This window comes from Rhinoraja longicauda, chromosome 20 (assembly GCF_053455715.1).
Source record: "Rhinoraja longicauda isolate Sanriku21f chromosome 20, sRhiLon1.1, whole genome shotgun sequence".
NCBI lineage: Eukaryota > Metazoa > Chordata > Chondrichthyes > Rajiformes > Arhynchobatidae > Rhinoraja > Rhinoraja longicauda.
The window spans coordinates 29,060,879-29,078,127 of record NC_135972.1 but is presented as its reverse complement, the minus strand read 5'-3'; the positions used below and the strand labels follow the sequence as shown (position 1 = coordinate 29,078,127).

The 17,249-nt window shown below is 38.7% G+C and overlaps 1 protein-coding gene across 5 annotated transcripts in view; it reads right to left on the bottom strand.

Moving 5' to 3' along the window:
• Positions 1–9,983: 9,983 nt before the first annotated feature.
• cnot2 (CCR4-NOT transcription complex, subunit 2) overlaps positions 9,984–17,249 on the bottom strand; it is a 107,660-nt gene continuing 100,394 nt past the window's right edge. For 4 of the 5 annotated variants that reach the window (XM_078417326.1, XM_078417329.1, XM_078417328.1 and 1 more), the window contains 3 exons: positions 15,497–15,597; positions 15,154–15,298; positions 9,984–11,117 (listed from right to left, as the gene is read on the bottom strand). In XM_078417326.1, the coding sequence (XP_078273452.1) occupies positions 11,031–11,117; positions 15,154–15,298; positions 15,497–15,597 (333 nt within the window). In that variant the 3' untranslated portion in view covers positions 9,984–11,030. Of the gene's footprint in view, positions 11,118–15,153; positions 15,299–15,496; positions 15,598–17,249 lie in introns of those variants that run through there. The other variant, XM_078417330.1, reaches the window with a different exon arrangement.

Sequence of the window (17,249 nt, the reverse complement as noted above, 5' to 3'; positions counted from 1 at the left end):
TGAGAAAACTCAAGGCAGATGTTTGTTGCTCTTATCGGTAAACAATATCTCAAGGGGGCGTGGGTCCTGTTACATTTTATTGCTGTATTCTGCGAATCCGAACTTTTCCCGGAATTGTAGGCCGTGGCCGTTGTTTACAGATTTATGCACGTCGTGGATTCCAAATAGTGACATTTATTTCATATTGTCTAAATTACCAGGCTCCAACATATTTCCTGTGAGATAATTGTGTAAAATACATCAATCGGTTAAAACTGAATTTGCTGTGGAACTGCAGATGAACAGACACAGTCAACACAGAACTGTGATCTATTTGGGGCACATTAACGCCGAGTTGTATCAAAGGCTGGCAGCTAATGGCGTTCCAACTCATAGAAACATAGAACTCATCGGCTTGAAGCAAAGGCCTGGGCACAGTCTGCGATGACCCCATCGATAGTGATTTCAACTAATGATGCATTCATACATCATCTGTAACACATTAAACTGCCCTGGCTAGCCCAATGGAAGAACTATTCAAGGACCAACACAAGGAAGTGCAGATGCTGGGATCCTGTGTAATGCAAAGAGTGTTGGAGTAACAGCGGGTGGGGCAGCATCTGTGGAGGGAGTGGACGGGCGACGACTCGGTTCGAGTCACAGAGAGTGTGGAAACGGCGTTCGGCCAGTTACCCACACTGACCAACATGCCCCATCTGCCTGCTTTCGGCTCATAATCCCTCTAAATCTATCCTATCCCTGTACCTGTCAAACTGGCTCTTAACCGTGTGGGCTCCTTCCTCAGACTAAATTATTTAATCTGAAGATAAATTATTTAAAAAGTTTAGAGATTTTCACAAGGAAGGAAGATTATCAAAAATCTTGGCCGGAGTTTAATTTTAAGGGCAGCTTGAAAAAGAGATGCGAGCGTTCCAGAGTGTATGTCTTTTGCGGTTGCACGCATTGATGCCGACGGCGGAGATTAAGATTAGGAATACACACGAGGCCAGATTTGGAGGCGCGCTGAGATCTGGGAGGGTGGAGGTGATTCTCTCTGGCTTGTACCAGCACGATTACATCACACCTTCATGCTTCGAAAACCGATCAGGCCATTTCTAATCATCCTTCAAACTATGAGCAAGGTGGAAGGGCAGCGTTATTTTCTGACGCCTCTGCTCATTTTGCTTATTCACATTTGGCTGGAAGGATTGGTACAAACCCAGTGCATCAATCACAGTCTCACACATTGCCAAGGAAACGGGGTCAGGACACAAGCGGGAGGGATTGTTCCTTCAGATCTCTCATCTTCCTTTGAGGATGGCATGCTGTTAAAACCGGTGAAATACAAGCTTACTTTAAACATTTCCCGATCTTCAATCCATGTTGTAATTAATGTAATGAAATCCCTTGCTACTCTACTGAATTAGGACAAAGACTAGGATGTGCACATTCTTAGATATGCGCTCGTAATAGGAACCAAAACCAATTATATGGCAGACGGGGGCAGTGTAAGAAAAGGGGAGATCAGGACATGACTGATTAATCCATTCCTACATTTTGAACGCTGTATAATTAAACGTTTCTGTAAATTTATCCCGACGTACGTGGAATACTTTCAAACAGAATTAAAGTGTCATTACTGAGCAATATAGCACAAACACATCAAATGAAACTTCGCAACTTCCATATCGAGCTGGTGGCGTTTGTTTACACGTTAAAACTCATTTGGTCGAGTCAATTGCTTCAAATGCTTTTAAAAGAAAGAGAGTTTAGAAAACAAGGCACTGTACAGCTTTATCATATCATATCATATCATATACATACAGCCGGAAACTTTAGTTTAACTATATCATTAATGACTTAAAACAATTCTCTGTTACTTAAAACTATAGCTCTATTGGAAGAATGTTCCTATACTTAGAGCGGGTGCTATGTGGTCTCAGCTAAACAAGGCGCCATTCTTCTTTGAAAACTGCAATGTTCCCTCATAGAGCAAATGTATAATGCGGCGACACAGCATCACTGTGGCACAGGGAATTGAGAATGGGCGATGTTTACTGGCCTTACCAGCAGAGCCCGCGTCCTGTAAATGAAAACTTCCAAATGTACATCTTGAAGAGCAGGGTTGATAGATCAGTGATGTCTAGATCCCAGTGACATCTGCGTCGAGTTACCAATTACATAATGGACCACCCAAGCGTCTTCAAAGTTACCCGCAAAGGCCTTGATGATTTGAAAACCATGAAAGGGAAGGCAGCCGAAAACAACTTGTTCAATACTCCACTATCTTACTGATGCATGGAAGAAATAGTCATATGAACCCGAATGAAAACACTAAATTTGGAGGTAAGAAATGTAGTTACACAGAAATCTAAACTGCCAACACGACTCAAACTTGGACGGATACATTGGTAGAAAATGTTTGAAGGGATATGGGTAATCGTAGGCAAATAGGACTAGCTTAGGTGGGGGATCAATAGACAATAGGTGCAGGAGTAGGCCATTCAGCCCTTCGAGCCAGCACCGCCATTCAATGCGATCATGGCTGATCACTCTCAATCAGTACCCCGTTCCTGCCTTCTCCCCATACCCCCTCACTCCGCTATCCTTAAGAGCTCTATCCAGCTCTCTCTTGAAAGCATCCAACGAACTGGCCTCCACTGCCTTCTGAGGCAGAGAATTCCACACCTTCACCACTCTCTGACTGAAAAAGTTCTTCCTCATCTCCGTTCTAAATGGCCTACCCCTTATTCTTAAACTGTGGCCCCTTGTTCTGGACTCCCCCAACATTGGGAACATGTTTCCTGCCTCTAATGTGTCCAATCCCCTAATTATCTTATATGTTTCAATAAGATCCCCCTCATCCTTCTAAATTCCAGTGTATACAAGCCCAATCGCTCCAGCCTTTCAACATACGACAGTCCCGCCATTCCGGGAATTAACCTAGTGAACCTACGCTGCACGCCCTCCATAGCAAGAATATCCTTCCTCAAATTTGGAGACCAAAACTGCACACAGTACTCCAGGTGCGGTCTCACCAGGGCCCGGTACAACTGTAGAAGGACCTCTTTGCTCCTATACTCAACTCCTCTTGTTATGAAGGCCAACATTCCATTGGCTTTCTTCACTGCCTGCTGTACCTGCATGCTTCCTTTCATTGATTGATGCACTAGGACACCCAGATCTCGTTGAACCCCCTCCTCCTAACTTGACACCATTCAGATAATAATCTGCCTTTCTATTCTTACTTCCAAAGTGAATAACCTCACACTTATCAACATTAAACTGCATCTGCCATGTATCCGCCCACTCACACAACCTGTCCAAGTCACCCTGCAGCCTTATTGCATCTTCCTCACAATTCACACTACCCCCCAGCTTAGTATCATCTGCAAATTTGCTAATGGTACTTTTAATCCCTTCGTCCAAGTCATTAATGTATATCGTAAATAGCTGGGGTCCCAGCACTGAACCTTGCGGTACCCCACTGGTCACTGCCTGCCATTCCGAAAGGGACCCATTTATCCCCACTCTTTGCTTTCTGTCTGTCAACCAATTTTCTATCCATGTCAGTACCCTACCCCCAATACCATGTGCCCTAATTTTGCCCACTAATCTCCTATGTGGGACCTTATCGAAGGCTTTCTGAAAGTCGAGGTACACCACATCCACTGACTCTCCCCTGTCAATTTTCCTAGTTACATCCTCAAAAAATTCCAGTAGATTTGTCAAGCATGATTTCCCCTTCGTAAATCCATGTTGACTCGGAATGATCCTGTTACTGCTATCCAAATGCTCAGCAATTTCGTCTTTTATAATTGACTCCAGCATCTTCCCCACCACTGATGTCAGACTAACTGGTCTATAATTACCCGTTTTCTCTCTCCCTCCTTTCTTAAAAAGTGGGATAACATTTGCTATCCTCCAATCCACAGGAACTGATCCTGAATCTGTAGAACATTGAAAAATGATCTCCAATGCTTCCACTATTTCTTGGGCAGCATGGACGAGTTGGGCCGAAGGGTCTGTTTCTGTGTTGTGTGGCCCTAAATCGTAGGCAAAGAATCTTCCATTCCCTCCCGTGCAACTGCTACCCTGTGAAGGTATTTATTCACAAAATGTTGGAGTAACTCAGCGGGACAGGCAGCATCTCAGGTGAGAAGGAATGGGTGACGTTTCGGGTCGAGACCCTTCTTCAGACTGATGTCAGGGGGGCGGGACAAAGGAAGGATATAGGTGGAGACAGGAAGATAGAGGGAGAACTGGGAAGGAGGAGGGGAAGAGAGGGACAATCTAAAGTTGGAGAAGTCAATGTTCATACCACTGGGCTGCAAGCTGCCCAGGCGAAATATGAGGTGCTGTTCCTCCAATTTCCGGTGGGACTCACTATGGCACTGGAGGAGGCCCATGACTGAAAGGTCAGACTGGGAATTGGAGGGGGAGTTATGCTGCCCTGTGAACGTGAGAGTGCCAGCACATCCCAGCACGGCATCCCAGCCAGCACATCCCAGCTTGTGCTCCCGGTGTCCACCCAGCGACTCCTGCGTCCTGAACCTTGCAAAATGCATCACAAGAGCAAACTGGTCGACAAGGAGCTGAACAGCACATCATTAAAAAGACGGTAGCTGAAATCGGAAGCACTAAAACACATGAGGCCGATGGGTTTATAATAACTTGTCGGTGAATCACACCTTGCTTGTATTGTCGCTGGGGTTCTCAATTCCAAATATATACCATTTTGATATTTTGTTCGGTACGCCAATGACACTTTAGTAATTGTCATTCATTTTCCAGTGCAAGCAAAGATTAAAGGTCGATGCCCTTTAAAAGTTGGGCTAAGGACAGGTAATATCATATCATCATATATATACAGCCGGAAACAGGCCTTTTCGGCCCACCAAGTCCGTGCCGCCCAGCGATCCCCGCACATTAACACTATCCTACACCCACTACGGACAATTTTTACATTTTGCACGTCTTTGGAGACGTGCATAACTCTTATTGGGCTTTACAAGATGGTTCCTGAGGTCTTGTTTGAAGGTTGGGGGGGGGGGGGGGGGGGGTCGGATGGGGAAGAGTTCAAGAACGAGGGACCAGTCTCAAAATAAACGGTTGGTAATCAGGAGAAAAGTCTTCAAAATGAACGAATCGTTGACCTCCGTCAAGAGGGCCGAGAGGCTCAGTACTGAACAAGTTCAAGGGATCAATAGATTTCTCATTCGTAATGAATCAAGGTATAGTGGGAAAAGTGAAGGATAAACTATAGAAAAGTGGCACTGAGGTAAAAGATTGGCAGAACAGAAAGACAGTAGCTAACTGTTGTGGGGCTTTTATTGTTCTTATATTCAACAGTTGCTCTGTAAATTAATAACCCCTTATTAATTCCCAGTTAGAAATATTACACCAATCACAAATGGAACTGAAATGGAAGTTATCATATCATATCATATCATATCTATACAGCCGGAAACAGGCCTATTCGGCCCTCCAAGTCCGTGCCGCCCAGCGATCCCCGTACATTAACACTATCCTACACCCACTAGGGCCAATTTTTACATTTACCCAGCCAATTAACCTACATACCTGTACGTCTTTGGAGTGTGGGAGGAAACCCAAGATCTCGGAGAAAACCCACGCAGGTCACGGGGAGAACGTACAAACTCCTTACAATGCAGCACCCGTAGTCAGGATCGAACCTGAGTCTCCGGCGCTGCATTCGCTGTAAAGCAGCAACTCTACCGCTGCGCTACCGTGCCGCCCTGGTATCGCTGCGCTATCCTTTGGCCGCACACCAATATATGTTCTCTTCCGGCACCACAGTCCCAAACTATTGAAGTAGGAAAGAACCGCAGATGCTGGTTTAAATCGAACATAGATACAAAATGCTGGAGTAACTCAGTGGGACAGGCAGCATCTCTGTAGAGAAGGAATGGGTGACGTTTCGGGTCGAGACCTTCAGATTGAGGTGAAGAAGTCTGAAGAAGGGTCTCGACCCGAAACGTCAACCACAGTTACTCCAGCATTTTGTGCCCAAACTATTGAATTTCAGTTAAAACTATACTTTCCATTTCTGATTTCAGAACAGGAAAATCGTGGCTCTAACCACAACATTCATTTCATTTTTATATATAAAATCCTTAAATGATGTAACCTTTGATTTTTAGTTGGTATGGGAATCTGGGTGACCTAGATTTATTTTCAGTACACATCAAGGCAGACACGAAATGATCAAGCAGAACTAAATATAGAAACTGCCATATTTGAGTGAAGTGGGACCTTGAATTAAATAAAAAATTAATCATGGTTTTGGTACTAATTGAAAACATGAGAGAACCCACTTCACAGGCTGAAAGGTTCCAGGTTTCCATTTGTTATTTATAGTTTAGACTGGATTCAGACAGGTCAGGGGGGAGTGGTTACAAATATCCTCAGCGCACCAGGGTTGGTGGAAGAATGAAGAGACTGTCACTGTAAAATGGAATCTCAAATCTGAAAAGGTAAGCCAATAGTTGAGCTTGTCTTGTACAAAACAAGTGGCTTTATTTTAAGAAAGGAGAGACATTGGACGAACACCAATATCCATAAAGACGGGAATCAAAATCTTTAAAAGAGGCCTGGGGCTTTCAGCTTACAATTGTTGCAACACTTCCCAGAGAATGTCAATAACATCACGACTGTGATACAAACCCAATTACAAAACATGAACATAATGGTATCAATATTAGACTGTCAACACTTAGATGTCAAAATGTTGTAATGTCATCTATTTTAATCTGAACTCAATTTCAAAAATTCCCCAAGAGTGTTATAGTCATGGTTCAACAAAACCTCAGTAGTACCTTGCATCAAGCAAGGTCTTCTCACCCTATATTTTCAAAGGAGGCTTCAATTTGTTCCAAATTAGATAATTTGAGCATTTTGCCATAAAATACACTATTTAATCATAATCTCATTCATTTTTTTAATGCTATTAATCTTTAGCAGAAACAGACTTCTCAAGTCTGAGGAAAGATTCCAACCTGAAACATCATCTGTCCATTGGAGACGCTGCCTCACTTGCTGAGTTCCTCCACTTTGTTTTTTACTCATGTGTCCAGCATCTGCAAGTTTCTTCTGTCTCCAGTCTGGTGACCTGGAACGTCATCTGTCCATTCCCTCCAAAGACACTGGCTGACTATCTGAGCAGTCTGTTTCTTGATCAAATTTCCAACAGTTTGTTGTATCTCCAAGTTATTATCTTGCTGTGATTAAGTGGATTTAATTTGGGTCTAACTTATTGCATAAAGTACCTTTGACATGGATTAGGCATGTCTGATTAAAATCTTAGCAAATGGGTTTGCTGTCAAATTAACGATATGATTGCATTGTTCTGTGATGAAGCTAGATTGAACAAAATTACCATCCTTTGGTTTAGACGTTAAATAGAGATCTCATTCATCATTTCCAGTGGATATAATCACATGGCGTTATTTATAAAAGAGCAGAGTTCTCCTGGGGTATCCTCCCTAATATTTATCCTGTAGCCAACATCAAAGTTAGTTAGTTAGTATTATCTTGCTTCTAATAGGACAATGCTCTGCATAAATTGCCTGTTGTATTGTTTCCAATTTAACAACACTGCTTTGTTCAAAATACTATTTTGCTGCAAGGTGCCTTGGGATGTCATGAGTTAATTAAAGACCCTACATAACTGCAAATTCTTCTTTGCCTACAATGCCATACTAAATGTGATAGTTAATGAAGGTCAGATGTAATATTTTACTGTTCATAAGAACTGTATATAAAGACATTATTATTTGTGAAAGTTTACACCATTTATACCAATCTTACTAACCAGGGTAATACATGAATAGTTTGCAATTTACTTGGTTTCAGTCTAGCTTACCTTCAATGTTATTAATGCCTGTAATGTTCAACATCAACATAAAACTGACCACTGGGTTTGGGGGAATGGCACATTTTTCAGTCAGTTAGTTTCCATTTTGATCAAAGAATAGACATGCAGTCATGCAGTCCTGTTGAAAGACCAGAGTAAAATAAATCTGAGTGCTAATAGCCATGATAATGTGACTGATGCAGTAAGCCTGATCACTTCTAAAGTGACAAGTTGATCATCTGCACCACCCCTATTACATACTTCAATTGAATCCAAATTTAAAAAAATGTCATCTCAGGTTTTAGAAATTTAGTAACAAAATTTCAGACTAGTGGAATTTAGAATTTTGGCTAACAAAATAATTTGAGATACTTTCATTTGTTTTTAAAGGAACTAACCATTTGGCACAAAGAAATGCCAACCATTTTTTAGAAGTATTCTTGTAAGATATGTCAATACTTCATGAAATTAACAGTGTGAATAGTGAAGAGATGTGTTGTGCTCTAGCATCATCTATTGCTAATCTATTGCTATTGTTCTGACAATAGCAAAGTTATATTTACTGAGGGAGCACTGGAGATTGAGTAATATCTGCCACACATTATGCATTATTACAGCTGTGCTTTACAGAGGTATGAATAGCATTTATTGAAAGTCTGACCTACTAAAGTCAATGTTGTGTATGATGCACGATAATTTAAAGCTTAAGGTATTACTTAGACTAAGCAATGACTTTACAAATATCCTTGTTAATTAATCATTAATTTAATTTTCAACATTACTTAGTTGGCACTAACATTGGCACTTAAATAGGAAGGCTAGTTCTATTGGGGAATCAACAGACAGTTCTCAGTAAAGGTATTACAATCACTTATGAAAATCTGTGTCTTTAAGATTGGCAAATAGCAAAATCATCTCAGTATAATTAGAATTTTGTTTTTAAATTGTAGCTGTTGGTAATCATACGAAAAGTTCTGGAAACACTCAGCAGGCTAGGCAGCATCTGTCGAAAGAAAAAGAGTTAACATATCTTTTTTGCATAGATGCTGCCTACCTGGCTGAGTATATATTTTTGTTATATTTAAGTTTAATTAGAAGAATTCAAATGTCTTCAAGCTGTCTGAAATGTTTAACAGCGGTTGTTAAAATATTAAATTAATTCTAATAAAATGCTAAACCACTAGTTTACATATTGAATTTCTCACTATCTACGTCTTGGCCAAAATGTGTTTTTAAATTGGATAAAACGAACACATTTTCTTTAAAATAATCTCAAACTTAAATTCAGTGCTTGCAAGTGAAGTACTATCAGTTTTTATTTAGGTAAATATATTTAACCCATCTAACTTTATGCCAAAGTTTTCACTTCAGGTTTACATCTGCACCAATTTTAGATTTGACAAAATCCTTGTATTTTGCAGAAAGAAAAAAAGAGCTGGAGAAAACACGCCAAATGTTTAATACACACGGCTGTGTATACACATTCTCTCGGGGATTCAAAGCCATGGATTGTACAACTCAAAAACAGGTCCTTTAGCTCATTATTTCCATATTGACCTTATTGTCTTTTGACCTTTCCTACACTAAAATGGCAAATCTGTTTTAACTTTTATTGAGCTGCGATAAATTGATAGGATTCTCCTGTTTCCGGCTGTATATATATGATATGATAGTTATGCACAAAGTAAACCATGTGGTAGGCAGATCTTGGGTTCAATTCTGATCTTTTACCTTATTACAACTATGAATTTTGCAGAATAGGCATGTTTAATAAACATTTAAATTATTTAGTGATTCTACACCTTTAATGTGGTATTTTGTCCTTAAATAGTTTATCTGCACTGAAAGATTAAGAACTATATTTTTGACACAAGATTATTTGGATGAAGTGACTGCTTGTTCTTTCCAACTTAAGTCAGAGATAATGAACACTCTTGTTTAAAGTTACAAATAACACATGGATGGCAGGGTTCAGAATAAAATCAAAACTTACCTGTAATAATCTAGTCCACATAAATTTGAGAACAGGCTTCACATGGACGTTCCAACAAATACTTCAAAACTTTTCACTGTATCAACGCCACAAATTTATACAGTTTGAAAATTCAAATTAAAGGCAACACTGCAATTAGGACAGCTTTTCTACTTTATTACAAAGAGAAGAAGCTTTAATGTGGTCAGAAAATACAAGATTGATTTTTTTTAATTATTTTTTTCCTATGAAATGCTGCTGTTCAACCAGCCATTGTGAATTGTCTCAGTTCACTTCCTGAAGTCCCATCATGTTCAATTGGGTATGGATGTCCTTGGCTGCTGAAAATCTGGCCCTTAAGTGCACAGGGCGACACAGCGGTGGTCCCCTGCTCAGCAGTTCCCGAAATGTCCTGTTTTCATGTATTGCATCCATGCACACCTCCGAAAAATGAGGTACAGCAGGGCAAATATTTTCCAAAATAGATGTCATATATATAATATATACACATTCGTACATACATATCTTTATTCATGTGATGTCCAAAAATTAAAAAAATGTACACTTTTATTACAAAATTGTAACAAAGACTGGACAGTGTTTTGCTCATTCTGGAAAGATGAAGCCCAGTGATACACAACCGTGGAAAATGTCCAGAGGTCGTGGCAATAACGTTCACTTAGACAGTCAAATGTTCTTGCATTTAACTTGACAGAAATGCCATTCAAAAACATTAGGGGAAAGTAAAATGAACAAATCAAACGCAGGCTGCTTATCTTTCCAAATGAAATACAAGAGGATCTTCACATAAAAATGCACTACACATTTTTTTTATTACCAGTTATGCTACAATGAACAATGCAAACTTTTTAAATTTTTACACTTTGGAAATTTAGCAATGAAAGTATTGTCGGTCCACTTGCCCTTTAGCAGAACAATCTGCTGATAGGCAGAAAAAGTTATTTTTTGTGTCTTTTTTTAAACATACCCTGCTCAAAATAATTAAAAAAACAGAAAAAAAATACAAATTCAGTTGTGTTGGGCAGCACATAATTACTAAGGCAGGACTTCAAAATGTCAATCCATCCACATGAGCCAATTGCCAGATCCTCAAAGAATAAAAACCAGGATGCCTGAGCCACTTCGGTTTCTGCAGTTTGAGTATTGTGCTGAGACAGCCATACCCCATGAACAGTTAAGTCTTTAGAAGGCTTGCTGAGCAGGGTTGTAGTTCAAAGATGACGGAAGATGAGGTCTTTCTTCTAGTTTGTCGTACTCCAGATGGAACTCCTGAAATCCCAAACAGAACAAGTCAGTTATTAACAAACTTTAATCTGAAAGCCACACAAGACACTTGATGACATCTAAAGTTGTAGATAGTGCATGTTCACAGATTAAACACCTCAGAACTTGCACTTTACAAATGTTTTTAAGGAAAGATACTTCCCAAAGTTCTTCGGAAAATGTAGACAAAGATAAGGAATAGATGACATTACAAACTGAATACACCTCTAAAATATTTCTGTGCCTCTAAAGTGCTATGAAACATCCATTAGTTGTGAAACCTCACAGAAATATGTCTATTAGTGATAGATGAACACGTTAAAATTATGGTTTAGAAGCACTTAAAGATTAAAGAGTCAGAGAGATTCTGGAAAAAGTTCCAAAGAATAGAGTTGAGGTGGCTTCAGTCTCTCCCACGAATTGTGGGATGAAAATGTAGGCACAATAGAGGGTTTATACAAAGGAAAGAGATGGCAGAGTTTAGTGCAAGGTCAAACACGTATTTACATACAATTTTTTTTTTGATATAAACGATGAGAGCGAGAGAGAGCACACCACAAACTCTACAGTTCTTCATTGGTGAAGTTGAGGCCACCGGTACTGTGTTAAAAATGGTCATAACTGGTTCTCTCAAAGGTTTTAGCGATGTGGAACATAGACAAAGGCAGAGGTAAACAGTTTTGTTGATCATAGTTTTTGTTGGCCAGGATGTCAGGTTTTAAATGCTGTTCAGAGAAGAACTTAATGGTGTTACAAATAGTCTGGATCAGTTGGAGGGAATGGCTCTGGATGGAAACGGTGAATAGTAAAGGCACAAGAGTTCTGGATAAAAACTAGACACTTGTTTAGACTCCCCAATCTTGAGCTGCGGAAAAGTTGCTGTTGGCCAGGCAGTCAGACAGTAAAAAAGTAGCCTGGGTATTAAGAAAAAACTGGTGGAGAGTCAGAACTCACAATCAGCATAGAGGAAGGATCACAGCTCAGTGAATGCACTCTAACATTGTGGACTGAAGCTAGAGCCCCAACAGATAATCTTCATTAAAGTACTGCAAAGTGACATTTTTCAGGAGAGATGCTAAATCAGTCCCTTCTCAAAAGGATAATGAATACCCAGAAGAAACTTTATCCTTTGCAACCAAAATTGGTGTTTAGGACCCATTTAAAATGGCTGCCACATTTATTTGCATTATGCCACATGTATAACTACAAGTCACTTCATTGTCTTAAATAATCTGAAAGACACAATGTGCAAGTTACGCAAGAGTTCGGTTTTGTGAAAGTGTTCAGGGAGATGCAGCCTGCGAATAAAAGAAGAAGGGTATATTGGATAGATGGGGGCACTAAATGTGAGGGATTGCGGGGAAAGATACCACTGGGACAGAAAGTAATGCAGCCACGCAGGAGTAGTTTTAATGCCACTGGATGATAGTGTGGCATTTGGAGTATGCCATGGTCCACCATAATTAAGAGGAAAAGTAATATAGCAATTCGAGAGGGAGCGTCCACAGCATTTTAACGTTTAAGAAAGTGACAAATGCATTTGATGTCTTCTGCATCTTAAAGGCATCACATAAATATATAAAAGAACACCAAAAGTTCCATCATAACAAGTAGGTATTATCCTATATGGAGCAAAAATGTAAGTATTTGCATTTTAAAAGAAAAATGGAGCACACAATATGTGTTAAAAAAAATTGAAACGTTATATAATATTAATATATGTTTTAAACTTTATTGTAGGGTAACCATATGTGACCACATGTTTTTAGAACATAGCCAAAATACAATGAAATGGAATAAGGATCAGTAATTAGAGAGGTGGATTGATATTACCACATAATTCTTTGAAGAAGCAATCTGACTAGCTTCAAGAATGGCTTGCACGATCTCCTCAATCTGGTTACAATTCCATAAAAATCTCATTTAACCACACCTTCAGTAATATCTGAAGTGAACCTACTTGATGGGAATCTGGAACTTCTTCAAAATCAGATCATCTAAAAGGGAAAAACTTGTGATTTCAGTGAGTTTTCTCTTTTGTCAATAATGCACACCTTCAAAGTCAGGCAATCAATGCACGCTGTTAGAAATTAGTAGGGCCTTTGCAAATCCTATAAAATGTCACTGGAGTTGACTTAAGTCAAAACGTTGTTCATATCAGAGGTGATGCATTTAATATATACAAATGTCAGAAAAGAGCATCTTGTTTTACCTAGAATCTATTTTAAGACATTACAGATTTTAATTTGCAAAAAGAAAATACAGTGATTTACTTTAATGCTAAAAAAAACCAAGGTAATCATAATATCCTATCAATTTAAACCAACAGATACCTTTAAGGTGTACAAACAATTATTACGGAGAAATGCAGTTACAATATAGGCTTGTGTTCCTCATTTGGGGCAGCAAAGGTTTGTGGTAAGTAAGTACATTCACAAGTGACCTGTGACAGGTTGTTCTGCTACCTGGTATATTGAAAGTTAAATGTTGAACTTACGACTTCAAAAGTTCACAAATGAAATTTTGCATCAGTTACAATTATACAGCTATTAGTCCTTTATTGAACCATTGAGATATTTTCATCTCAAACAGCTTGTTTCTGGGTGATTAGTGTTATATTGCACTTCTTGAACTGCACAGATGCTGAATATGTGACACCTTACCATTAAATTGCTCTTTGTCCATTGTTAGAAGCTGCATTGAAACTTTGTGAAATTTGCCGTAAAGTGTTTGTTTCCAATGGGTAAAAACAAACTGGAATCAGGCAGTAGTTATAATTAATGCACGTAAATTCTACTTTGTTTGCAGGAATTGTCCTGTATTTTTAATAATGTTTCGGGATTTGATCTGCGATTCCATCCAGTTTAAAAAAAAATTAATCTATGGGCCTTGGTTAAGGCCTAATTAAATCATATTGTAGGTAAAATCATCATTATTTTTGTAAATGATAAACTGCTCCTGACAAACACGAAGTGCAATGCTTGCTACATATCATTTAGGAGGCTTCAAAACATGCCTTCACAAAGTCCACGTAAGTAAATTCTTTTCTGATTACCTCTTCATGCGCTGTTGATGAGTTCTCTTTTGGCACCCAGGTTGATCAGCCTTTTGAATGGCAGCTCAATTACCATATCCTACATTGGCCTACTTCCTCCAACTGACAACAAATAAGTGTTGCAACATTCAAGATCCAGATTGGCTAAAGTAGCCCCCAAGGGCCTTTCGTGCAGGAAACTGGATTCAGATTTAAGACCCTAGGAAAATGCAGGGTCAGAAAAGACTATGCACGTGTTCAGTTTTGCTGATTTGCCCAGTCCTTATTAAGAACTTTAAATATATTTAGGCTCAATAGAAATAAAAAGATGGAACAACCACAAAAACAAAGATACAACACAATTTACAGCCTATAATAAAATGTAAAAATGTCCAAGTAGTTAATATTAAATTAAATTGTAAGTGACTCCAAAACATTATGCATAAAATAAAAGATTAAAATAAAAAGGGAGGGGAATTGAAACTGGATGATTGTTTTTTTTCTGAAATTTAAATTTAACATTATAAACATTAACATTTCAATTAATATTACAAATAAATGTATTACTGACAACTGATGATATGTGCTGTAGAATGCAAAAGGATAGAGAGAGTGCAAGAAAATGGGCTAAAACTTGAAGAATGCTAAAGGTATAATGAGCTAAATCCTATTATGTTGTACATTTCATTCTTCTTCAGTTCACGAGTTGAAATCTTCAAAGGTAGCCTAGAGACCACGGAACTTGCTACAATATCTAGCAGTTTCATGGGTTAAAACATGAGCACACAAATCTAGGCTATTTCAGCTGACTTTATTATAGAGAACCACAGCTCAGATTTGCTGGTCAGAAAGGAAATACACAATATTACATACAAAATCATTTGTTTCCAGCAAACAGATAATGCTTAATCCCCAATAAAGAAACATTATTAGTAATTCATCTGACTCCTATACAATAGGTCAGTAATTTCCACATTATATAAAATCAATTAGTACATCAGCTCTTACTTTAGCAACCTTTCTCCAGTTAAGACAGTCAAAGAAATAGTATGTCCCCCTTTCATAGGTGTTGGTCTTTACTGTTGGCTCCATTCCTGGGGCCCTGGTGATCCAGACTCGCTCTTCTTTGTGGTACCTCCAGTCTCGGTTAAATCTAGCATTTATAATATGATAAAAGACATTTATGAATATTGATCACATTAAATCTACCCAATCAATAGATTCAAAGTGGCTAATTTTTTTACAAAGAACTAATAAAATAATGAACTAGAATCATCAGATTTTAACATGCAAATGGCCTCTAAATTTTTTTAATTAAAACTAAACGCGTTATACATTGAAAAGGACATACAACTCTACTGCTGCAAGTAACTGTAAGACATCTCCTCCATTCATGTAGTACAGATAGAAAAGGAGGTCTTCTCCATAGCGGGCAAGTTTTATTGCAGCAAGCTGTAACAAAATGATTACATCAGTTTTATTTTCTAATAAAAAGTTATATTTTATGCATAAATTACACAAACACAACAATTTCCACCAAAGATGTACAATTATCAGCAAAAGTACATACATAATTATATATTCACACTGATAATGTTAATATAGCTAAAGCTTCAAAAAAATATGGTACGAACATCACATTTTTCAGTTTTAGTCAACTCGTACCACATTATGTCACTTTCCCATTCCCACCAGTCCACCCAACATCTCTCATGCTTTGTTCACCTTTTCCATCCCTCCCCCTCTCATTACCAAGGCCCATTACGCTCCTGACCTGCTTTCATCTGCCCAACATCAAGATACCTGTCCACCTGGGTTTCTTCTCCATAGGTTCACCTTTCCTATCCCAACCCCATTCCCCTCGACTACCTGGCTCCATCTGTCCATCATTCCCACCCTCCCCTAATCTATTTCTGTGTATCACTTACCAGCCTCTATCTCAACACCCCTCTCCACCTGGTCATCAGCCTCACTCATATGGTTCCACCTATCACCTACCCATCTGTCTCACCCCTCCTTTTCATTTCGATATACTGGCTACCTTCCTTCTACATGTTCAGTCTTGATGTATCATCTTGACCTGAAATGTCAAGCATCCTTTTTCCTTCATGACCTGCTTGACCTGCTGAGCATTTCCAGGCTTTTTTTGGTGCAATTTCTAGCACCTCCAGGTTTCTCATATTTCCTGTCACTCCTTCAACTTGGATATCATCATTCATAATCTGCACAGACCTCTGCTATCAAACTAAATTTAAGACCCAAAACAAAATATGATCACCAGTGTAAGGATATGTATTTGTACATTAAATCTCTTATTGAAACACATCCTGATTCTACATTATTAGCTCCTACATTCGTGTTTTTGTCACACTTTCGTGATGTTTCCACTTTATAAATATCTATTACATTTCAATGATTCAATGATACTTTATTGTCACATGTACCGAGGTACAGTGAAATGGTTTGTTTTGCATACAACCCGGTAAAATCATAGAGCAGACATCACCTAGGCAGTACACAAGTATCGCCACTTGTCTGGCGCCAACAAAGTTACAAAAGTTCACCGAACATTCCTATCTACTGCCTGCCCCCTTCCTTCATTAAACCAGCTCCATCCACATCCTTCAAAACTAACTGTAGGATGCAGCTATCATTCAACCTTCCTGATACATGCAAAACTTCTCTTTAAACCTCCTAATTTAAGTTTAATTCATCTTATGCCATGAAAAAGTGTCGGATCATTTTCTTGCATCAATGCCACATACAATATGACCCAATATTGTACTGTATGCAATTTGCACTGGCTGCCTCCTAGCTTTGAACAAACTTTAGAAAAAAATACTACAATCAAATATCTTTCTTTTGCAAACTGCTACATTTTCAAATTTAACAGAACATTAAAATTTTATGTTATTTATGATAGAATATGTGTGTCTTTTAAAAGTGAACTGAGTTATGGCTGTGTGCTTGTTATTAATTATTCCATTTGCTCTAACCTCAGCATCAGTACATTTGGTTTTGACTTCCTGCATGCAACACCATGGGACATGGACTAGTTATCAAAAATAAAATTTGTGAAAATGATTTTAACTGGAATACTGTTC